The sequence below is a fragment of the Corvus brachyrhynchos genome, unplaced genomic scaffold (genome assembly GCF_000691975.1).
Source record: "Corvus brachyrhynchos isolate BGI_N302 unplaced genomic scaffold, ASM69197v1 scaffold69, whole genome shotgun sequence".
Taxonomy (NCBI): Eukaryota; Metazoa; Chordata; class Aves; order Passeriformes; family Corvidae; genus Corvus; species Corvus brachyrhynchos.
Genome location: NW_008240228.1, coordinates 6,714,925 through 6,738,432, shown reverse-complemented (window position 1 = coordinate 6,738,432; position 23,508 = coordinate 6,714,925). Strand labels below are relative to the sequence as shown.

Below are 23,508 nucleotides of genomic sequence, written 5' to 3'. Positions count from 1 at the left end.
CCACCCCATCCCTCCCCCCCACCGCCCCGGCCCTGCCCTCACCCTCCCCTCTCGTACCTCTATGCCTTTCGTACTGTTGGTTCCCTCTGTGCCTTCCCTCTCCTCTCCTAATTGTACAGATCTCTCCCTGCCCCTTTCACTCCTGTTTTCCAGACTGGCTCTTTCCCAGCCCTCTGAGGCTGAGGAAAGTCTGGAGAAGGGAAGACTGAGAGGGGAATCTCAGCAATCTATAAAAATATCTCCAAGGCAGGTGCCAAGGGGATGGTGCCAGGCTCTTTCCGGTGATGCCCAGCAACAGGATGAGGAGCAATGGCCATAAACTAAAACACAAGATCCACCTCAAATGAGGGAGAATGGCAGAGAACTGGAACAGCTGCCCAGCTCCACACCAGGGAGGGTGTGGAGTCTCCCTCTTTGGAGACATCCCAAACCCACCTGGATGTATTCCCTTGTCACCTGCTCTGGGTGATCCTGCCTGGGCAGTGGGGTTGGACTGGATGATCTCCAGAGGTCCATTCCAACCCCAGCTATTCTGGGATTCTGACAAATGCTGCTGTTTGGGCTTGGAGCTCTCAACCTGCAGGGACACACAGCACCTAAAATGACACCTTTCAGTCATCAGGTGTGGTTGGGGTCAGATTTTTAAAGAGAATACCATCTGCCTGTCTTGCTTTCAATGCAGATGTACACAGCTGAAGAAATTGGTGGAGGAGAATACAAACGCTCTCTATGCTTTGAAAAAAGTAAGTATGGAGATTAATTTGTGGTTTTCTCCGAAATTCACCACAGAGAGCATTTAAAGAACACCAACCTTCCATTTTAAATGCCTCAGGACAAGAGCAGTGCCCAGCACTGCACGGTCCCTGCTTGTCATCTCTCCAATTTATACTTTTTATATCCATTTATATAATTTAAAAACTCACTTTAATGCTTTATTTTGTCCAAGTCCTGCACTTAAAATCTTTGATAAAATATTTTTCAACCCAATGCATTCTTTGGAAGCAGAGAATGCAATTTGAAACTTAACAAAGAATTTCACCTTGGCAGAGTGAAATGCTAGGAAAATTGTCACTAAAGAGGGAGTGACAGTAGCCCAGGAAGGGGAAAGCTTGTAAGGCATGTCTGGAAAACTAAATTTATAGGGGAACTTTTGATTCTTTGAGCAATCTATTGGGGAGCTTTGATTCTTTGGGGCATTTGTTGGGTTCTCTGTCAGGCTGACGAGCCCGCGCCGGTGGGGAATTACAGCCAGAGGAAGGAAGAGGAAGAGAAGCTGTTGCTAAAACTCTCCCAGCAGCTGCAGAAACTCCTTCTTGTCTTGGATCAGGATAACGTGACAAAGAATTATCCAGGGTGAGTAGCTTAAACACACAAATGCAACCTGTTTTTTTAAAGGATGGCTGGAATGGACCTTGAAAAATCATTATCTCACCCCCTTTATTAGCTGAAAAATAACAGAAGGATAAAAAAAAGAAGTGCTCACGAGAGAAGTCATTTATGACTTGCTGAGATTTTCTAAGGGTGCTGGATAATGGCTGGAATATAAGGTTTGGAGGAGTTTCTTGAGGACAGAGAGTAAAACACAGGAGTGAAGATGCTGTGTCTGGATAAAGTCCTTGCAGAAGCTTGACAGCATTTCAAAAAGTTTGGTGGAAATGATAATAAAAGAAGTTTGATTTGTTTTGGGTAGGGATGAGGAACACCAGAAAGGTCCTCGTGCAGAAGATGGAAATGAAGAGGAGGAGAGTGAAGATGAAGGAAGTGAGGAGGAAGACACTGAAGAAGAAGATGAGGAGAAGATGCTGGATGATCCAAATGTCAGAGAATGTGTTGCTGTTGGAAACTTCGATGCCCAGCAGGAAGGGGATCTCACATTTGTGGTGACTGTCTCTCTGTAAAGGGTTTTTACTGCAGATCACTCTGAGTTAAGCAGTAACTATAATGAAATTCTGTGCTTTTGGGATTCAGCCAGTTGTGGGATTTGGGGAGAAATTGGAGTTAGGTCCTTTTTAATTTAAATATTTGGTTGGTTTTTGTCTCTGTCTCTCCCTCCAATGCCAAAGAAAGGTGAAATCCTGCTCATACACGACAAGAAGGCGGATGGCTGGTGGGTAGCTGAAAATTCCAAGGGGGAGAGAGGCCTCGTTCCCAGGACCTACCTTGCGGTTGGTGTACTGCAACCTCTGTCCTAATCTCACCTCTGCTCTTTTATATAGATTAACGATCCTATATCTGCATAAAATGGGTCACAGTGCAGTGTGTTGTTTGGAAATAATGCCAGTTATTTGGAAACAACTCCATGTTTTTATCCATGGGGATGGAGATACCCATCAAAAGCAGCATTTTTGTGCCTTGTGAAGTCGTGGCAGAGAAGTTACTTGAATATAAAAGTCAGAATCTTTGTCACTAAAGGCCAGCTCTGAAAACCCCATGCTGCTTGGATTAATTTGGGCTTTTAATAATTTATCTGAAATGGGAGTCCGTGTAAACGTGGGACAGTTTTCTGCATCACAGACAGAAAATCTTCTCTTATAAACTTATTTCACTTATTCTAAACTTACACTAACGTGGGCTGTGGTTGGAGAAGGCATTTTTAAGAACAGAGCTGGGAAGAAATCAAGCCATTTGCCATTTTAAATCTGAATTCCAGGTTCCCAAGGCAGAGGAAGAAAGCCAGGAGGAGTCAGAGGAACACATAGAAGTGGTAGATGAAACAGCAGATGGAACTGAAATTAAAAAAAGGTAAATGGAGTGTCTCAGATATGGTTATGAAGCTGCTGCTATTTGAAAACAGACCAATATTTAGTGGTTAAACTTTTGTTCACGTGAGGATTTATTATAAATCCCTCTATTTTTCTTCCAGAACAGATTCCCACTGGAGTGCTGTCCGAGCCATCACAGAGGTAGGTGCCCCTCTTACAGAGGAGCTTCACCTGCCATAATCTTCATTGTTTTGTAGACAAGCTGTGCCTTTTCCCAAACACTGTCTCATATCACAGACCCTTGTTCTTAATTAACATCTGTGTTTTGGGAGTCTCTGTTAGCAAGAAATGCCACAGAAACGCTTCAGAGGAGGTGACTGAGATCCCAAGTTTCTGGTTCTGAACAGAGCTGGAAATTAGGATGAAATTTGCTGCTAAATAGCAGGAACAGTAGTATCCTTTTTTCTTTCTTTTTGCTAGAATGACACTGTGGAGGTACTGACCACCATAGGGGCAGTTCCTGCAGGATTCCGCCCATCCATGCTTTGCCAGCTCTTGGAGGAAGGTAAGGATTTCTCCTGGCAGGATTCTCAGGTGTCTGTGGTGGCTTTCTCACCCTGGTCACCAGCCTGGTGGACTAAAATCAGTATTGCTTAATTTTAATGGGGTATTTGGCTATATTTGACCCATCAAATAATGTATAAAAGAATTCTTTTCCCTTAAATTTCAATTTATCAATATGAAATCCTGACAAATTTCCTCACGATTTTAAAGATTTTCCTCTTTGGAAGATCCTTCCTGTTGACAGTGCAGGAAGTGTTAATTTGTTTTTATTTTATTTTAATCTTCCCTTTTTCTTAAAGGTCTTTTGGAATCTCTTCACTAGATATATTAAAACATCTCATGTTTTGTTAGTCTTTCTATTTAAAGCTGTTTCATCTCCTTTTTTTTAATTAAGTCATTGTGCTTTTGGGATGAAATACTTCAGAACACTTACAAATAGTAAACAGTGCTCATGGGAGATAATACCATAGTTTTGTTTAGTCAAATATTCAACTGGACCTGAATTTGGGGTGTTGTCCATTTTGGGGCAATAAAGATCATTTTTAAAATGAAGTGGTTTTAAATTTCCTCTTGCTGTAGGTGAAGAGTTTCGAGCAAGTTATTATTTGCAGCCTGAGCTTACTCCATCCCAGCTGGCTTTCAAAGACTTGGTGTGGAACTCTGAGAGAAATACTGTGAGTATTGCTGCTAAGGGGGCTCTGATGCCTTTGGGTTTGGGAAGTGTCAGGATCTCTGGATGGGAATTGCTGGCAGGAATTCACATTGATGGGTGAATATTGCTGGGAAGCACATGGCAGATTTCCATGTCAATCCAGACTCCTTAGCCAGTAGTGTTACCACATCCTACTCTCCAAAAATCAGCCTGAATTGTCATGTTGTATTTCTTTTAAGAGTCACCGTAGTTTGTGGGTTGCTTCCCTATCTGGGGTGAGGCAGTGGGTGACTTGTGTGAAATTTTAAACTGATGGACACAAACTCAATTTGCCTTCTTTCCATTTGGCTAACAAGTATGTCTTAATTTGCACCATTTCTGGAATATTTCTTCTGCTGGGACCTTCTGTCTGTCCCACTGAAACATCCTTAGGGCAGAGCTAAAGGCTGGTGAAGAAATCCCGCTGCTCCCACTGCACAGGGGCTGTGGTTGGGAGAATCACCTCAGTCCATAAACACAAAATGAGACCACGTGCAGAGGGCCTTTAGGTTTCATCCTCCTCCTGCTGTATTTCAGATCCATCCTAGACCCACCAGAGTGTGCCTGATTGTCACTTTATGCAGCTGCAAGATGATCCCACCCCCTGGAACCGGCGTGCGGGTCCTCAGCCGGCATGTCCGGCTCTGCCTCTTCGACGGCAGCCGGGTAAGGAACGTGTCTGCTTCCCAGAAAAGGACTGGAGGAGGTTTGCAACTTCCAGGATCCTTCAGGTTCTGGTTCCTCTGGTATGCAGCTCCTCCAGCTGTCTCACTTAGAGAGAGACACACAACCTGCCTCCCAAGCTGCTTAATTTATGCTCAGATGAGTCTGGTTCGAGCCCACTCACCCAGAAAAATAGAATTTAATGATAAAACAGGCCAGACTGCATTGATGGGCATTGGGCATGGCGAGGCAGGCACACTCAGCCTTGTTTCCCACCCTTGGTACTGCACAAAGCACTTGATCCCTCCCTTTTGCTGCCTTTGGTTTCTCCCCCTCTGCTTTCCTCCCGTGGTAAGTCAGGTGCAGCCCCAGAATGCCCCTGAGCAGTGTGAGGTGAGCCAGGGAGCTGCTCCTGACTCAGGGTGACAGTCACACCCGGCCCCTGGGGCTCAGGGCTGTACTGGGTGGCCCTGGGAGGGGCTGGGGCGGGAGCTCCATTGCTCTGAGTCCCTAATTTCAGGTCCCCCACCTGCCATTGTGCCTCCTGGCTCCTCTGTGCTCCTGGAGATGAGTGTTTCCCGGGCTGATCTGTCTCCTGGGATGGGCCTGGGAGCAGCTGGGTCAGGGTCACACTGCTCCACGTGCCCTTGGTCCTCTGCTCCTTTGTGGGTGTGCGGAGCAGGTTTTTATAAAACCATAACTTTGATTATCCAGCAGTTTTCTTCCAGATGTCTTTGTTGTGTGCAGTGTTGGATCCATCTGGGATAACCCTGCATTTTCTGAAAGCAGCAGGGCTTTCCAGAAAAACTTGCCTTATCTTTTTTCCCCACCTCAGGTGCTGAGTAACATTCACACAGTGAGAGCTACGTGGCTGCCTAAAAGTCCTCAAACATGGACCTTTTCTCCAAGGGTAGGTGTCACAGCCACTGGCTGTTTACAGCTTCTTCCTTCAGTGTCACTAAAGTGTTCCTTGGTGGCACAGCTGTGCTCTGTGGAAAGACAGTAAGGGGAGCAAGGTTTTGACGGGAATTGGTTCTCTCCTCATTTTTAGATGCAGTGGGATTGGGTCTGAGATCTTGTATGAGTGAGGGATGTGGTTGATGGCCTTTCAAGATCAAGATTTTTTTTCTTAGGTACATTAACTTCTTTTTTTTTTCCCCTCCCTCTCTCTGTATCAGGTGATGGGCATCTTACCCAGCCTGCTTGATGGTGACTGTTTTGTCAGGTCCAGCTCCCTGTCTTCAGACATTGGGATATTGTTTGAGCTTGGCATCACTTACAAGTGCAATGTGAGTGTGGGAAGGTGCAGTGGAAATCGCTCCAAGTGCAGGTTTATAAAGGGAACCAGCTGTCCCTAGGTAGAGAATAGGACTAGGGAACATCCCTCATTAGAGAACAGGATTAGAGAATAGGATTATCTGGAAAGACCTACAAGAAAGATGGTGAGAGACTTTTCACAAGGTCATGTAGTGACAGGAGAAGGGGGAATGACTTCCCACTGCCAGAGGGCAGGGATAGATGGGGTATTGGTGAGTGTTCCGGTTTGGCCAAATTTAGAAATATATATATATACTCTGAGAGAAGGCACAACCACCCCTCCCCCCACCAGGTTCGGGAAAAAAAAAAATAAATTTTCCTCGAAGGAAAGTGAAGAAGATAAAACTATTTATTTAACAAGCACACGGGAAAGGAAAATAATGTTAGATGGTAAAATCTTTCGCTGTAGAGGAAAAACCTCTCAGGCTCAGTTCAGAGGCATAGAAAAGCCAATAATTAATTTCTGGGCATAGGCAGCGATATGGGATACACATCATAAGGTCACCCCAAGACAGTGAGGAATTCTTCCCTGTGAGAGTGGAGAGGCCCTGGCACAGGCTGCCCAGAGAAGCTGTGGCAGTCCCATCCCTGGAAGTGTCCAAAGCCAGGCTGGACGGGGCTTGGAGCAAGCTGGGATAGTGGAAGGTGCCCCTGCCCGTGGCAGGGGGTGGCACAAGATGATCCTTAAAATCCCTTCCAACACAGACCACTCTGGGTTTCTCTGATGAGAGAATATCCCTAAAAGTTCCTCTGACTCATGGATGTGAGTGTCCCTGTACAAACACTGAAATAAATTGTGCCAAAAATCCCATGTCATGGGATCACAATGGACCAGTTGTCTCTTCACTCCTGCAGTTTTCTGTGATTTATTTCAGACTAATGTCTTGTGCAGTTTGAAAACTAAAGTTTTAACTGTTTCAGCAGTATGGACAGTGGTTTCCAGCTCCAGTTTACACAGATAGAGCCTGTCCATCTGGGATATGCTGCTGGAAAGTACAACAGGTAGTAAGACAATAGATGGTAAAGCCAGAAAAACTACCCTCAGAGAAGGCAGATTGTGATTTTTAAGCACACAAGGGTGAAAGAGGAAAAGGGGGACAGCTACAATGATTTTGATGCGGTTATTGTCATTAATCGTGCTTCAGTCACTCGTTCTGGGTCAGCTGCTCAAATAATTTACATTTCTCTTTTTTTTCTAGTCAACAGGTGAAAGAGGAGAGCTGAGCTGTGGCTGGGCCTTTCTGAAGCTTTTCACTTCCAGTGGGATTCCTGTTCCTTCCAAGTGAGTTTGTTGTGTGTTCCTGCTGTCCCTGTATTTACACATAGATGTACCTACATCTATTTTAGAGTAAAGCTCATCTTTCATACTTACACACTGCTGGGGCATGGGGCATCCAAACCAGTCCTTTGTGATTCTGGCTCTTCTTCGTGTGCACTTTGCTGCATTATCCTTTTCCCATGGGAAGATTGGGAGACTGGTTTCCAAGGCCTGGAATCGGGTAGGAGCTGTTGTGAATGAATCTCTCGCTGCTCTTGGAGTGTGAATTATATTTTGCAGCTGATTTATTATTAGTGGGTCCAGTCATCTGAAAGAATAATAAATTGTACATTATTTTATTAAATGTAGGAAAACTTTCTGTTCACTGACAGAAATAATTCATTGTAGCTCAGACTTTCAAGACTTGGTTTTAACCAAATATTGGTGTATATATATGCATTGTGTTCTGAATTTATCTGGGTTACAGGGGAAAAGAAATACCCACAGGACACCCGTTCTAAAAAGTCTCTAAATCTCTTCTAAATCTTGTTTTTTAAATATTGTTCTACCATTTCATTAAGTAAGCATGGTATTACAGATTAAATTTCATGCTTGCTTCAGCAGTGACTTACTCGTGACAGAACAGGGATTACATTATTCTTTAACAAATTTAAAATATGAAAGATTTAAAATGTTGAAGTGATGATTCCTCAAAACCATTTTAATGAAGCAATTGCTAAATTCCATACAAGAAGAATATTTGGGCTGTGGGAAAGAAACAGTGTTGTTAATGGCTTTTAAAATAATTAACCTCCCAGTATAATTAAATTCCAAAAATAGTTAAATTCCCAATATCATACAGGCTTCAAATTTATCTGTATTAACAGGATGTATGAGCTGGTCCTGAGTGGTGGAACTCCCTACGAGAGAGGTGTTGAGGTTGACCCATCAATATCAAGGAGAGGTGTGGTTTCTTTTCAAAATAATTTAAATAAGACAATGTAATTAATGCTGCATCTCCTTCACAATAGTCCCCAAAGCCTGGCTTGGGTTTGTGTGTTCTATTTTTGCATGTGTTTCATTATTTATCTGCTTTTGCCTTGACTGTGGGGAGCTGGGTGGTGCCAGGCGAACTAAACTTGAAAGAGTTCTCAAGCCACTGAAATGTCCATTTTTGTAATGGGCATTTTATGAATGTTGTTTCAAACTGACTGTTTGAATCTGGGGTGTTTATTCCTGCAGCAGGCTCTGGGGTTTTTCAGCAGTTTATGAGCCTCAGGAAACAGCCTGTGCTTCTGGTGAAAGTGAAGTCACCAAGCGTGCACTCAAAAGACATCCTGAAGTGAGTCCTTGTGCTTCCCTAAAATGAAAAAGTATTCCAGATAGCCTAGAGAAATCTGCAGTGTTTGCAATAAACATCTCAACTGCTGTCCTTTATTTTCCCAATAGTTTCCTCCCTGAAACATTAGTTGGGAGCATGTGCTACATCCATCTCCTGGTGTTTTATCGGCAAATCCTTGGAGACGCCCTCCTGAAGGACAGGATGAGCATGCAAAGCACAGGTGAGCACTGGAGGAAGATCAGGTTCATCCAGGGAACGACTCTCTCCAGAGTTCCCTTTGGCAAGAGATGCTTTTGGCACTCAGGCTAAGTCATCCTCTTTATTTTTATTTTTTAATTATTATTTACTTACTGGCAGTAGGGAGAGACACAAGTTGGAGAGTTCTGGTTTCAGAATTCAGTGTCTTGCCCTGATTTTGCAACTCTGTATCTTATTCAGCAGAACTAATGATAGGTTATAGCTGTCTCCATTTTAAAGTTGATTTGAAATATGGAAAAATTACATTTCTTAATTCTACTACGTGTGAATTTATATAGGTGAGAACTGCCACATTTACCTGATTTGATCTTCATAATTTAGGACAGTAGATCAGGCTGATGACCTCTCCTGCAGTTAAACTGCATCCTTTGGATTTTAGACTTCATTTGAAGCGACTGAAAGGCTTTATCCCAGAAGTTGTTCTGGTAGCTGTGCAACTAAAGAAGGTTTCTATTATTTCAAAATCCACCATCACTTTAGGGATAGACAACTGAAAATGTCTGTTCTACGTCCCAGAAGTCATCAGTCCTGGCTCACTTCCCTGAAATATTTTGGCATTAGTAAATGCTTTGTGTTTACTGAACTTCCCATCAGCTTCAAGGTGAAGAAACAAGTGCACATTCGCTATTTGAAATCACAAGAGAAAGAAAATGCTTCAGCCAAAATCCTGCTCTCTGTCACTTGGAATCTTATCCACAGTCTCATTAATTAAAATAATGACAGGAGTAGAGTGATTTCTCATGGAAGTGACCCAAAAAGCACCAGGGCACCTGTGCAGTGGGATATGTGCCCCACTGGGTAAATTCACCGTGCACTTGGTCCCTGGTTCTCCTAAAATGCCACACCAGACACACCAGGCTGAGGTAGAACCCAAATGTGTTTATCCATAACATCCAAACCAAGCAGCACAATTGCAGCTGTGTGTAGAAAAGGCAGGTGCAGAAATGAGGGAAAACACCTCTGGCAGGTAAATCAGGAAGGGCTCCTGCTTGCTGGCATTCCCAATAAACCAGCACTGGGGTTTGTGTGTCTCCTCTCCTAGTTTAACTGTCTCTCAGCCACTGAGAATTGGCTGCAGCCAGAGAACAGTTTTTAGGGAGTTCTCCTACCTTCCCTGCTCTGGAGAACTGTTACAGCTCATTTTCCCTTTGGAATAATCTGACGGGAGGGGTTGTGTTGACTACCTGGATGTGCCAATACTTTGAAAACTATCCTGATTCTTCCTTAGCCTTGAATGTGTTTGTGTTCTGTTTCAGACTTAATCTGTAATCCTGTTTTAGCAACTTTCCCTCGACTCCTGGATCAGCCAGACCTGATGGACGCACTTCGGGTATGTTACCTTGCCAGGATTTCCAGGCAAAATTTGATCTTTTTTTTTGTCTTGTGAAAAGATAAAGTTCTCCACAGCCTTGGTCTGATTTCACATTTCATTCTAGAGTGCCTGGGCAGACAAAGAAAGAACATTGAAGAGAACTGAGAAGGTAACAAACTACAGGTTTTTCTTTCCATAAATGCAGGGTAATTCCAGCTAGCTGCTCCCTGCCAGTGCAAGTGCTGCTTAGCTTTTCCTCTCATTGTACATCTGTTTAGAAAATAGAGATATGTAAATGCAGTTCTTAACATTTCTCACCCAGATTTATAACAGTAAACCAGGAGCAGGAGGAAAATTAAATTAACTTGTAAATTTTTATTTCAATGTTGTTAGGGGGGAACCTGTTACAGGTACCCAGACTGTGGCTCCCTGTCATGATGTGCTTCCAATACTTGGCTGGTAAAAGCTTTCCATGGATACAAAAGGGGCTGTGTGTGCCTGCAAAATCATCTTCCCTACTCCAAACTCTGAGGTCCAGTCCTCCCACAATCTGCCTGGGAAAAGGCCCCCAAATTTCTCAGATCTCCCTACCCCAGAACAGTTGTAATCCCACATTTTGGCGTGTAGAACTGACCTGGTTGTCCCCAGGCTCACTCACACCTTGTCCTACCCACTGTCCCCTGGACAGAGAGCAGCTGCAGGGAACTGAATGAGAAAGCCATTGGCTCTCAGTGCTGGATTTCCTGGGAGCAGCAGTGGGATATTTCATTCCCTGTGCAAGCTCCTGAATCGATGCCCAAGGATGGCTCCCCGTTTACGCAAAACAAGCACCCGCTGAGTCAGAGCGTCTCTTTCAGGGCCATTCATTCAAAAGGAAAGCAGATTGCTCACGGAATTGGTAACTCCCCGGGATGCCAGAACCATCCAGTTCTACCTGACTGGCATGTGCCACTCCCACGGGAGGATTGTTGCCTGCTGAATGCTCACCCTTGCCGCGGTCCCGTGAGGCCAAGCTGTGAAATGCTCCCTGCCAGGCACAGTGCTCCCGGGGCTGGGACACTCCGGACTTGGATCTTTTCCATGTGTTTGATAATTTACCAGGCTGATCCTTAGTGTCTGGGTTTTCCAGCCTGATCTTTACAGGGGAGCACACCACGCACCAGGAGTGGGACAACAGTGCCCAGGGGCAGCCTCACCTCCTGCTCCAAGGAGTGGGATTGGAGCCACTCTCCACCTAGGACAACAGGGAAATGAGAGGAGTTTGGGCTTCCAGGGCAGGGAGGATGTGACACTGCTTTTAAGAAGAAATACAAATACCCCACGAGCAAAGGGCTCTCGGTGCCTGTGGTTTATGGGAAGGCTGACAGAGTTCAGGGAGCAGGTTCGTTGAAACGCTGGAGAGGCTTATCCAAGATAACGGATGTGTGTTTAGGAAGGTCAAATCTCTTCCCATTGTTTTCCTGGGAACTGGGAGTGAGTTGTTCAGGGTTTTTCCCCTGTGTACAATACTTTGGAGAAGTGCTTGGCAACACCACGTGTTTGCACTGAACTATTTTCAAACACTCTTCTCTGCAGAGAGATCAAGAATTCCTGAAGTCTGCGTTTGTCCTGGTGTACCACGACTCCGTGTTCCCTCTGCTCCACACCACGTTCCTCCCCAGCTACAAATGGGCTGAGGAAGAAGTGGAATTGTCTCGCTGGAAGGTGATCCATGATTTCCTGAAAAGGAGCCGGGAGAACGATGGTGCGCTGGAGTACCTGCTGTCATCAGAAAACACCCACAGGGCCTTTGACATCTCAGAGCTGGCCTATGATTTCTTAGGAGAAGTGAGGGAAAACAATCCAGGAGAATGAGCAATCCAGGCTCTCTAAGGACATGGTAACAATAAAATTAAATTCTTACCAAAGAGATTGTGTAGGATCTGAATTGTAATGGATATTTTAGCACAATTAAGATTTTGAGAGAGACTAAAATTATTTTATCAGTTTGTCTACTGGAAATTGTATTTTAAATTTTTAACTTTGCAGCATTAGACAAGGCTCTGGTTGCCTGTTAGTACCTGTTGCAGCCATGTCAGGTATCATATTTTGCTGAAGCTGAGGTAGCCCTTTTCTCCTCTCGTGCAGCTTCCCATTAATTTCCAGTGTTATTTTAATCAGGGTGAGCAAAAGGCTCTTTGTCCCAGTCCCCCAGCAGACTTGGAGCAGGGAAGGGATTTTTTTTTGAGCAGCAGTCTTTAAAACTGCTGCTGAGCAAGGGCAGCCACTTTAGGGGAAGAATCCTCTCTTGCCCAACCAGTGACCAGCAGGGTGCTCCGTTTTTAGACTGTTTGCCTGTTCTTCTCCCCCACTCAGGAGAAGGCTGGGTTACTCCCAGGAATGTGCCTGACCCAACACAATAACAGGTGGTGGGAATCCTGGGAATGCTGCAGTTCCCCAGGATGATTTCCTCTGTGCTGACCCCTGAGCGCTTTGTAACCACAGGCTCTGTGTGCTGCCCACTCCCAGAGGAAAGTGATTAATCCACTTTCTCTTTAGTGCTGGAGCATCTGGGTGCTTCCTGCAGGGCAGTGGGGACACTGCCACCAAGTCACGCGTGGATTTAAGCCCAGGCCAGGCACAATTTTGTCTGGTGCTATTTAAAAGAAGATCCTTGAAAGCCTCCGCTGCATGGAGCCCGAAACCAGCTCCCACTGGAGTATCTGTAAACTGGAGCCTGCAGAAATACCACAGAACACTTGCCCAGCCTAGGAAGGGCTCAGACAAGAGACATGGATTTGATCTTTGCTCTGTGTTGCGCAAGAGCTTGGTATAGAAGCCAAGGTCCTGAGGCATCACCAGTCTTGCCTACCGGAGCTGGGATATCTCACTGGGACAATGTCCTCTTCCTGCTGTAGCCCACTGCCCGAGTTAATGGGGTCATTCTGTCCTCTCTGGGCCACCAGGCAGAAGTGCCACCACCCCCAGCCTTTCATCCCACCCCTTATCTGGGAATTCTAGGGCAAGGCAGAGTGCGCTGGATGAGACAGCAAGTGCTTCCCAAATCCAAAATGCATTTGCCAGGAGGCAGAAATTCCTGTAGCTCTCCTTCAAACCTTACTGGGCACTTGGGAGCACATTGCCAAACCCTCCTGGTGTGTTTGTAAAAATTGCCTGCTAGTTTCTGAAAGGTTGGATGTGCCTGGAGGGTGTGGAGGGGTCTGACGTGACCACGGAGCAGAAACCTGAACAGAAGGGGGAGGAGACAACAACACTGGAAGCAAAAATATTTCAGGCTTGGAAGCGTGCCAAGGACAATTGTTTGCAGGAAACATTTCTGTCCCGGCAAGGTGTAGGACGTTTTTTCCTTTCCCCCGTAGTTAATGACCTCGCACTGGTGCGCGGTGGGGCCGGGGTCCTGCTCTGTCCCATCCCGGCTGGCAGTGGGATGCACAAAGCCGCCGCAGTCTGCGGCCGGGGCAGCGGCGCGATGCCAGCCCGGGCCGGTTCCTGTGCTTACGTCCCGCGGGCGTGTCCCTTAAATCCCGCACGGGAGCGGCGCGGGGCAGGCGAGCGCCAGCGGAGCCGAGCGGAGCGGTGTCAGCGGAGGAGAGATGGCCTCGGTGGGTCCCTCTGCAGCCTCCACGCAACCCGCCCTGCCCTCGGGACCCGCCGTCTTCAAAACCATCCCCTACGCCTTCATCCTGCCGGAGATTGTGAGTATACCTGGCTCCGCTGCCTCACGGCACCCGCTCCTAGCTAAAATCCCCCCAAACCATCCTGAAGGCACCACTAATGGGAAGTGACATCTTGTCTTTGAGCTTATGCTGAATGCACAAAGGCGGTATTTGTGATTTTAGGAGCAGCTTGAGGACAAGGTACACCAGCTCCATCACAGAGTCTTTGTGAGGGTCACCGGCTGCCGTGGGGTTGGGAGAGGCTGAAGAGCTGCTGGCTCGTCCAGGGCAGAAGCAGCTCTTGTTGTCACATAGAAATGGCTTGAAAATTGAGGGAATTTTGCTCTCTGTATCAAATCATTCCAGGGATTGAAGGCAATTGGGCGTCTTGTAATGTGTGACATTCCATGATTCTTTTAATTGCTTCTGGGTCCAGAGGGCATCCAGTGGGACTGGCCAAGATAGCAGCCGGTGTACTTTTCCACAGTGCACAGGGCTGGCAACCCACACACCCCGTGCTCCACAGGCACAATCCCTGCCCACGGCGGCAGGTTCAGCTCCCCGCTGCAGTTCCAGGGGTTTCACCCACCGCAGCTGGGATGGCATAGGGCAGCACAGGCTCATCCCGATAAGCCCGTATGCTGTTTGTGCTCAGTAACTGCTTTGGGTGGATCCAGAGCGAGCGACTCACTCCAGGCTGAGAGGAGACTTCCTCCTGCGGTGATTCCAAGCCTTGGAGATTAACGAGCGGGCAGGGCTGGGTTGAGGCGGCCATTCACTTTTCCCAGATAAAAGCACATTTTCTGGCTTCTCCATCAAATCCCTCGGGGTGAGACACTTCCTTGTGTAGAAGGCAGCAGCAAACCCTTCCCTTTTCTGTGAACAGTCATTTCCCATGACTTCTTGTCGCGCCGGGATGCTCTTGGAAAGATGCAGGGGTTCCGCTGGCTGCTGCAGCTGGCCTGGGAGGGAGATGAGGAGGGAATTAGGGAGGAAAAGGTCTTTTCCTCATCTCACACTCATCGGAGGCGCCTGTTTGTCCCTGGCAGCTCTGCGGGACCTGGGTGTGGATCCTCGTCGCTGCTACCTCCGTCTCCTTGCCGCTGCTGCAGGGATGGGTGATGTACGTGTCCCTCACCTCCTGGCTCATCTCCCTGCTGCTCCTCTTAAGCTACCTCCTCGGCTATCACAGGAACAGCGAGAACTGGAAAGTGCTGGTAAGGAGGGGAAGGAACACGGGCAGATGTTGGCAGCAGTGGTGTGGGCACGGGACCACACCATGGTGACCCACCAGCCCTTTCCTCCTTTTGCCTCGATTGGAAAGTCCAGGGGAGCTCTGCTGTGAAACCACTGCCTGGGAAGGTTCGTCCCTTTGGGGCACTCACGCGTGCCTTATTTTGCAGGACAGTTTGTACCACGGTGCCACGGCCATTCTGTACATGAGCGCCGCAGTCCTGCAGGCCAACGCGACCATCAACTCTGAGTTGGACATCAACGGGCCGCTCAACTACCAACTCAACAGCGCTGCATCGGTGAGTCCAGAGCACCCTGCCAGCTGCAGAACACACAGTTCCCCCTGGGAGAGGCAACAGCACGTGCTAAAGCCACAGCAGAGCCACCCCAAGCCCCACGGTGTCACACTGGGCAGAGCTTCAGCTCCTCACCTGTGTGGGTCGTGCAGCCAGCATCAGCTTCTCAGGGTCCACCAGTTCACGGACAGCCTGGCATGGCTGGATCCTGGGAAAAGCTGAGGTTTTGCCTGTCCTTTGAGGCTCAAGGAGAGCTCTAGGCTGGGAGGCTTCCCCAGGCTGAGAGCACTGGGAGGAGATGGGGTTTGACTCTGCCAGCTGACCCTTCCTCTTCTTCCTCTCGTGCAGTTCTTCGCCTTCCTCACGACCTTCCTGTACATCCTCCACGCCTTCAGCATCTACTACCAGTGATCCTGGCAGCACTGGATTCACCTTTGCAGGACAAGGGCTTTCCCAGTGTGAGGGACCCTGCTGTCTTCCCAAGGTGTCCCTGCCCCAGCCCTGTCACCAGGCCTCAGGAACAGCAGGTCCTTTTGCACTTCATCACAGGAGGGATGTGCTGGCACACGTTGGTGTGCCTGTGGGACATTTCCTGCCTTGCCTGGGGGCTACGCAAGGGGAGGGAGGGGCGCAGGCCCCAAGCCTCCAACTCTGACATTCTGCCAAATATTGACAACCAAGGGAAGGGAGGAAAAAAAAAAGATCTCTCTTCTTTCAGCAAACAATCTCCTTTCTTATGTTATTTGCCTTTCTCCAGTTCAGCTCCATCCCTCCCCAACACAAATTCTTAACAATGATACAAGATTGTGTTCCTTGACTTTCTGTTGGTTTCATTTGGTAAATGCTGTATTTGGAATAAAGTGTCAACTGACAGATTTTGACTACTCTGTAAGGTGTGTTCACTGAACAAGCTCATTTTACTCCCCAAGAGTTAGAAAAGAAACAGAATATGTTTGCTTAGAAAGCTACAACAGATTTTAAACAAGTAAATCACAGAACTCCTAGGAAATTTCTAGATGTCGTATAAAACTACAGCGTGAAAAGAATGATTACAACAGATATTTACAGCAGTTCTCCACCCGTGTCTCCTGATTCCCATTACAAAACCTGCAGCTGCGGAGTCCAGGCACTGGCACCACCGTCACCGAGCACTGGTGTTACTGGTGTCCCTCCTCCATATCCTCAGCCTCGGAGTGACTGGAAGGAGCTCCCTCCTCTCTCTGCTCCAGGGAGTCCTCTGCATCTGGGACAGTGTTGGCTCTCAGCACATCCAGGTAGAGCAGGTAGTCCTGGAGGCAGGCTGGCAGCGGCAATTCCCGGATCACACGCTCCGAGCGCAGGCGCTCGCTCCCCAGCAGGGACCGGATCTCCAGGCGGCACAGGTGAGACAGGGAAGGAAGGAAGGCTGGAAAATGAAACCCCAAGTCAAACACAGAGCAGCTCTTAAAACACTAATATATTTACTAATCTCAATTGCCCCAAATAACCCCCGCACCTTTTTTTTTTTTTTAACTCCAAAAACATCCTCATTAGTTTCAAACATTCCAAAGGAAGTAGTATTAAATGACATTATCACTTGAACAACTTAAAAATGATTACAGACCCTTTTAAAGAATTTTCTTTGGAAGGAATAATTAACAAAGACACAAAGAATAATTAACAAAGTGCAGTTTTTCAGTCACATAACACGACCTGCTTTTCTGAAGGCTGAACTATGAGAAATTCCCGCACAACCAATTGAAGCTTTTTGCCTGGTCACATTTTGATTACATTTTTTATGGTTTGTATTTAATTACTGTCCAATGCCTACAAAACAGGACAGATGCTTCATTGGAAATACAAATCAAATTAAAAAAATAAAACATAACTAAGTCATATTGTCATCTTCCACTAAATCTCCCCACCTGCAGCCTGGAAGCTGGATACCTGGAGACATCATTTTCCTGTCTGTATTTCTTACCAAAATGGCTCTTGGAAGTCCAAGTGAACTTCTCCCTGTATTGGGAAAGGTGTTGCTCCACAACTGGAGGAAGTCTGCTCCAATTCATGAACTCCAGGATGAAATTAAGGACATCCTCGCTCATGGAGAAAATCCTGCATAACAAAAACTCCCCTAAAATACCTTTTAAAAGTATTTGTGGATTACAGAATAAAAGACCAAAAAGCATCACATGTGATACACAAGGACAGTGAGATTTGTTCAGTCACTGAGCTGCAAACTTCAAGTGTGTTTACTACAGCCTGCAGAAAATACAAATATTTCATAACTCTAAATATTAAGTTTAATCATGTAGTGCCCAATTAAATAGAAAATATCACCAAGCTACAAGTTATTTGTATGTAGAAAAACTTCAATAAAAATAACAATTTTAAAAAATCTGACTGGAATTTTTGCCACATTGTGTTAAACAAAACAGTCTCAAACTGCATCCGTTTCCTCTCCTCCCAGCCTTGGCCCAGCATCACTTCCCATTTGTTTCCCATCCCTCCTGAGCTATTTCTCCCATTGGAATTTCTTCTTAGCATGGCTGTATTGAAGTATCACACACACAAAACTTGCAGCTAAATTTGGGGATTAATAAGAGATGTTCAAAATAAATTTGGGAAGTGATGCTGTATTGCTACCCTAGAAAAAGGCAATTTCCAGTCTGGCATTCTTCCTAAATAAAACTGTTTTGCTGCCCCCAGACATGACGTGTGAATGATTTATTTCAGACTTTCCACAACCCCTCCCATTCCTGATGGTGGCAACTGATTGTCAAGGGCCATCCTGTGAAAGCCCTCCTTCAGTAGCAACTTTGCACATTAGCAGGAGACCTTTAAGTCAATAAAGGCAAGGCTCCCTGCTTACCAGAACCTGCACATGAAATTCACGGGGTTGAAGCCAGCCAGGAGCAGACAGGGCAGCCACTCCTTGTATTCCTTCTGCACCGTGCTGCTGTAGTGGATGAAGTCCGTTAATTCCTCCTCTGAGGGCAGGGAACAGCCCAGCCTCAGGAAGCGCCGGAACAGAGCAAACTTCTTATGGCACAGGCAGTGTGCCAAGTTAATCCCACGCAGGGTGATCCCGTATTTCAGGAGAACATCAATGAACTGATAGTACCTGTGAGCAGGAGAAGGAACAGTGCATCCCGTGAGTTCTCCCTCAGGAAGCACTTTTTACATCTGTCTCTAATAAAACACTTTAAAATGTTTGTATTAAAATCCTTTTGTCATTACCTGTTGCAACAAGGTAACAGGATAAGGACGGAGATGATGACTGATAATTAGTGTTGCTTTTTAGTGCTTAGATGGCACATTACCTCATAGAAGTGGTGACACGTTATCTGCCTCATTCACAGGACAGTTCAGCAGCCACCTGCTCTGCATCCCTTCCTAATTTATTTATTATAAAGCAACACCAGGACAGAAAGAGAAAAATGGTGTCCAAGGATTTTTAAAGGCAGCTTCTAGGAGCATGCCACGAACTAAATTCACTACTAACAAACCTCATTAAGGGAAATGGCAGCACCTACACCATAAATAAATTTCAACCCATGTACAAGGAATAATCTGTTAAAATCTGAGAGGATTCAAAAGCCTTTTTTGAAGATGTTTTCCTTAATGCAGCACATGAGCCACATTCCAGGACTCCACATTAACATTCCCAAGGAGGAATATTAATGAGGAGTGCTTGCAAAGGGGGAACACACTGGAATTCTGGAAAAATATTATATGATAGACAGCAATTGAGGGAGAAAGGCAGGAAATTGCATGTCTAAAGTAAGTTAGTTAAAGCGAATATAATTTCAAAATAGAAGAGGTTACTTACTGCTTTTGGAAGATCATACACATGGGGGATGAAGCCCTGCTCAAGCAGCATTTCCAGGCACTCCCCGTACCCGCCATAGAGCGCGGAATACACGGGGCTCACTTTGCCCTCGCCCTTGTCACAAATCCGGTCAGTGATTGGAATCAGCAACTCCAGTATCCTGCAGATATTTAAAACCACTGTTTTCTGATCTTAGGCAAGGATTAATCTTAAACACATGGTCAGCTTTTCACAGGGTCATTGCAGCTTTGGAAGAAAATAGTCGTTTTTCACTCTTGAGTTTGTAGCTTTATAATTCATACACAGACCCCTGGCAAACGTGCTTTGGGATGGATTTAGGATGGAAAAGAAGTATTTGAAACCAAACCAGGGGCAGCTACTTCCTACAATCCAACAATTCTTTTTACAGCAGCACAACACCACCACACATTAAATCCCAACTCCAAGGAAGTTTGGAAGCACACTGGAAATGTGAGTTGCAAACGAAATGAATTCCTAGTTCTATGAAAGAGAAAAATCCTTCTGTTTACAGCTCACACCCCAGGCCACATCACATTAGTGACAAACACAAGTTCCTCTGCTGCTGGAAATTACTGGTGCTGCTTAAGGGTTGCCAGTGATGCATCATCATTTATATATTTAAATGCTGTCACACGTGAGAATCATGGAGTTCCTGAGAGATGCTTCTCCCCAGTGGTCTACTCCCAAAACTTCCTTCCACTCTTGGCTCTCTGCTCTGGAACTGAATTGTACCTCTGAAACTGAGCAAAGCTACAAATGCATCTCTGGAAGGACTAAAGAAACTGTTTTGTGGCTTTGATTTTTCTGGCTGGTTCAGTTAATTCAATTTGCATAGAATTACTTCTGCTACTTAATGGTTAGGAATGTAATTGTAATTAGCAGCTGTTCAAGTCATGTATAATGTATAACATTGTTACTTATACTTTTAAAAGGAAAAGTAATATGGCCATGGAGTGAATTGATATCTGGTTCAGCACTGTGGAAAACCCTTTAAACTCTCTAGGATACGGATCAAACCCAGGTTAGATGCTGAATTAAAAATCACATAATCACAGAATGTTTGGGGTTGCAAGGGACTACAAAGGTGATCCAGTTCCACCCCCTGCCATGGGCAGGGACACCTTCCACTATCCCAGGTTGCTCCAAGCCCCATCCAACCTAGCCTGGAACACTTCCAGGGATGGGGCAGCCACAGCTTCTCTGGGCAACCTGTGCCAGGGCCTCATCACCCTCACAGGGAAGCATTTTTCTCTACTATTCTATCTAAACCTACTCCCTGTGAGTGTGGAAGAAACTCCTAAGAGACATTTAAAATACGAAAATAATCAGGACTTCTAAACTACAGATCAGTTTGAACACTCAATTTTTCTCCCCTTTAAGGCTGAACTTCCTCCTTTGGGGATCAGATCTGTGTGACCAGGACCTTCTGTCTGAATGCCTTTGCAAGCACCTACTTTGCATGGCCCATCTCAGCTGCTGCATTAATGGGTAACTGCCAGTTATCCTCGTTGCAGTAGAGGTTTGGGTCTGCCCCTGCTGCCAGCAGCAGCTCCACGCAATCCAGGTGTCCCTCCTGCGCAGCAATCAGCAGGGGAGTGGCCCTGTCCTTGGCCTGGCAGTTGACATCTGCACCTGACACAAAACAAAACCAAAGTCACATCCATCAGTCATTAATTTTCACAGGATGGCTTCAAACTCAGCAAGTTTTCTGCAGCAAAAAGGAAATAGAACCTCTACTATTCAAACTTGCATTTAGTAAGAGTTGCTGGAAGCAGCAAGGGAAATGAAGGATCGTGGTTACCATGGGACAGAAGCAGCCGCAGACTCTCCAGCCGGCCATACTGAGCAGCCACAAACAGAGGGGTAATTCCAAAGTCATCCCGACAGTCCTTGCTGGCCCCTTTCTCCAGGAGCATTTGCATAATCTCCGTGGAACCCTGAAACAAATATGTATTCTTAACCAGCAGGAAAGCAAGATTACATGATCTGGTTTTTCCCCACATGTTCCAAATAGAAATAATAGAACCCACAATATATTCAATATTCTGAACATGCACTGAAAAATTAACGGTAAAAGAAATTAGACAAGTTCAAATTGATCACTTTTGCTCATTTACATGAAAAACTCATTTGTAGGTGTTAGAACCATTAAACCAACATATTTTTAAGTACAAGCATACCACTGCTAGGGTAAGTTAGGAAAAATTAGTGACAAAAATGCAATAATCATTAAATAAATAATTAGCCCTCAGAATACACCAGTTACATGGTAATCATATGATCTGCTCACAGGTTACCTGAAAGGAAGCTTGGTGCAAAGAATTCCATCCAGACCAAGAATGAGAACCTTCAACATTTGCTCCATGTTGGAGCAGAAACTTGACAACCTCTGCGTGTCTATTTTCAACAGCTTCCATGGAACATTAGTTAAAAAAAAAATAAAAAGAATTCTTATTGAAGAATTTTCAAAAGAAATAATTTAAGTATTTGGATTTAAGAGCTCAAAATGTCTCACTGCCAACATCCTGAAACAATAATAGTAATTTTTTTAAACTTGCCCATTATATAGTTACTTGTCTTTTATATTTAGATCCCCAAAACAGTGTTGGAGAATGGAAATGATACCAAAATTCCCCCAAACTTGGAAAAGACTTGGAAACAAAGGTAACACGGCACCCATGATGTCTGGGTACAGAGGTGAGTACATAAATAAAAATATTTAATCAGACGATTTAGACCCTCAGGATTCACTGTAACTGAAGTTTTAAGCATTTAATTATGTCAAACATAAATCATAGAAAAAAAGCTAAAATAATAGACCTTAATTGCCTAACTAGGAATGTCAAAAATAAGTCTTTTTACATAAGAATTAGGGAGGAATTAGAAAAACAAAAAAGACTTGAAACAGCCTCATACAGCCTGTACCTTCTAAAGTTTTTCTGTGCTTGATGCAGAAAACAAATCTGCTTCTGTAATTTTGTTTGAAAACACTGTCTTAAGAAGATACACCGGTAAATAAAAGGTCATTTCCACACCCACTCCACCTCTGAGTCTAAAGCCTGGCATTTAGGCTACAAAAAAATGGAGCGTGGCAGGCAGCAAAGGAGTTGAACCTTGGAGAAACTTGAATTTAAACTGGTGGGTTTAAACTCTTTGGGATTTGAGGAAAGCTCATGTCACCTAGGAAGAGTGGGGTGGTGGCAGATTCAGTGGTGACATTGTTGAGGTCAACCCCAGCTTCCAGGAGAACCCGGAGACATTCCACAGAGCCGTGACGGGCTGAGAGGTGCAGAGCACACAGCCCTTCAAACGTCCTTGAGTGGATGTAGTCATCAGATGGAGCTGCAGAGGAGTATAATGACGGGGAAAAAAGGGATATTTAGCAGCGAATTACAAAACACAATCATTTTAAGAAAATAACAGAGTTATTTGAGATGTGTGGCCTATGTAACACCCATGAATGTGCTGTTATCACCTCAAGTATCACCCATTAACTGAACCGCGCCAACTTCTCTTTACCGCAGCTGTGAAACCACACACGAAATCCCCAAACAAGAACAGGATGAATCTATGTAAATTGTATCTTCTATGACAGGGTAATTTAGCAGCAAACCACACGATTTCCCATTAGATTTTCCTTACCTGTATCAATGAGCAGCTTCAGGCAATCACTGGAATTGTGTGCTGCCGCTTCGTGGATGGGCAACCACCTCCTGTTATCCGGGACATCAACGCTGTATCCCCGATTAATTAATTCCTTCAGTATTTCAACGTTTCCTTCTCTGGCTGCAAGGCCCACAGCCGAGCACCGGTCGGAATAAGCTTCCGTGAAATCCATCCCTGGTGCGGAACTCTGCAGGAGGAGGAAAGGAGAGGAGGCAAAAAAAAAAGAGAGAGATGCGTGTTGGTACAGTATATAAACGAGGGGGGTTTTGTTTGTTGTGCAGAGGATTTGGTTGGTAGGGAGATGGTGGTTTGGGGGGGTAGTTAGCTTGGGGGGGTTGGGGCAGGTGGTTTGTGGATTTTGAGGGGAGATGGCTGTGGGGTTTGTGGCAAGGTGGTTGTTTTGGAGGTGGTTGTTTGGAAGGTGTTTGGGGAGGTGGCTGGGGGTTTAAGCGGAGGTTGTGGAGCTGGAGGAGAGATGGTGTTTTATGGGTTCGAGGGGTAGTTCTTTGTGGGGTCTGGGGGCAGAGGTGGCTGTTTGGGAGGTGGTAGAGGGGTTTGGGGTAAGGTGGTTGTTCGGGGCGATGCGGTTGTTTGTAGGACTGGGGGGCGAGGCGGTTGCTTGGGGAGGTTGTTTGTGGGTTTGGGATGTGGTCGCTGCTGGGTTTTGGGGGGTGACGGTCGTTTGTGGGGTTGGGGAAGGCGGTCCGGGCCGAGGAAC

The 23,508-nt window shown here is 45.7% G+C and overlaps 4 protein-coding genes across 4 annotated transcripts in view; 3 read left to right on the top strand and 1 right to left on the bottom strand.

The window, feature by feature from the left end:
* Window positions 1-12,014, top strand: part of NPHP1 (nephrocystin 1) — a 13,006-nt gene extending 992 nt beyond the window's left edge. The window contains exons 2-19 of the mRNA XM_017745234.1: window positions 610-743; window positions 1,217-1,353; window positions 1,691-1,880; window positions 2,064-2,165; window positions 2,651-2,742; window positions 2,864-2,903; window positions 3,183-3,267; window positions 3,846-3,940; window positions 4,495-4,623; window positions 5,456-5,530; window positions 5,799-5,909; window positions 7,137-7,219; window positions 8,083-8,159; window positions 8,438-8,537; window positions 8,645-8,757; window positions 10,052-10,125; window positions 10,232-10,276; window positions 11,683-12,014. Coding sequence (XP_017600723.1) covers window positions 610-743; window positions 1,217-1,353; window positions 1,691-1,880; window positions 2,064-2,165; window positions 2,651-2,742; window positions 2,864-2,903; window positions 3,183-3,267; window positions 3,846-3,940; window positions 4,495-4,623; window positions 5,456-5,530; window positions 5,799-5,909; window positions 7,137-7,219; window positions 8,083-8,159; window positions 8,438-8,537; window positions 8,645-8,757; window positions 10,052-10,125; window positions 10,232-10,276; window positions 11,683-11,961 — 1,961 coding nt within the window. The 3' untranslated portion in view covers window positions 11,962-12,014. The remainder of the gene's footprint in view (window positions 1-609; window positions 744-1,216; window positions 1,354-1,690; window positions 1,881-2,063; window positions 2,166-2,650; window positions 2,743-2,863; window positions 2,904-3,182; window positions 3,268-3,845; window positions 3,941-4,494; window positions 4,624-5,455; window positions 5,531-5,798; window positions 5,910-7,136; window positions 7,220-8,082; window positions 8,160-8,437; window positions 8,538-8,644; window positions 8,758-10,051; window positions 10,126-10,231; window positions 10,277-11,682) is intronic.
* A 221-nt stretch (window positions 12,015-12,235) lies between these two features.
* MALL (mal, T-cell differentiation protein like) lies at window positions 12,236-16,173 on the top strand. Its single transcript, XM_008642046.2, has 4 exons — window positions 12,236-13,802; window positions 14,813-14,980; window positions 15,167-15,295; window positions 15,641-16,173. Exons 1-4 carry the CDS (start codon window positions 13,701-13,703, stop codon window positions 15,701-15,703), a joined length of 462 nt encoding a protein of 153 aa, XP_008640268.1. The 5' UTR covers window positions 12,236-13,700; the 3' UTR covers window positions 15,704-16,173.
* ASB3 (ankyrin repeat and SOCS box containing 3) overlaps window positions 16,117-23,508 on the bottom strand; it is a 10,411-nt gene continuing 3,019 nt past the window's right edge. Inside the window, 10 exon segments of the mRNA XM_008642045.2 lie at window positions 16,117-16,697; window positions 17,253-17,386; window positions 18,144-18,395; window positions 19,104-19,133; window positions 19,135-19,263; window positions 20,579-20,756; window positions 20,926-21,061; window positions 21,422-21,534; window positions 22,305-22,466; window positions 22,767-22,977. Coding sequence (XP_008640267.1) covers window positions 16,450-16,697; window positions 17,253-17,386; window positions 18,144-18,395; window positions 19,104-19,133; window positions 19,135-19,263; window positions 20,579-20,756; window positions 20,926-21,061; window positions 21,422-21,534; window positions 22,305-22,466; window positions 22,767-22,962 — 1,578 coding nt within the window. The 5' untranslated portion in view covers window positions 22,963-22,977 and the 3' untranslated portion in view covers window positions 16,117-16,449.
* Window positions 23,372-23,508, top strand: part of CHAC2 (ChaC cation transport regulator homolog 2) — a 4,969-nt gene continuing 4,832 nt past the window's right edge. Inside the window, exon 1 of the mRNA XM_008642074.2 lies at window positions 23,372-23,376. Coding sequence (XP_008640296.1) covers window positions 23,372-23,376 — 5 coding nt within the window. The remainder of the gene's footprint in view (window positions 23,377-23,508) is intronic.

What these genes read in the sequence shown, in the direction of transcription:
- MALL (XM_008642046.2), top strand. Translation starts at nt 13,701, where the DNA reads ATGGCCTCGGTGGGTCCCTCTGCAGCCTCCACGCAACCCGCCCTGCCC. An exon ending in GCGAGAACTGGAAAGTGCTG is followed by an intron (nt 14,981 to 15,166) that starts GTAAGGAGGGGA and finishes CTTATTTTGCAG; the next exon opens with GACAGTTTGTACCACGGTGC. An exon ending in AACTCAACAGCGCTGCATCG is followed by an intron (nt 15,296 to 15,640) that starts GTGAGTCCAGAG and finishes CCTCTCGTGCAG; the next exon opens with TTCTTCGCCTTCCTCACGAC.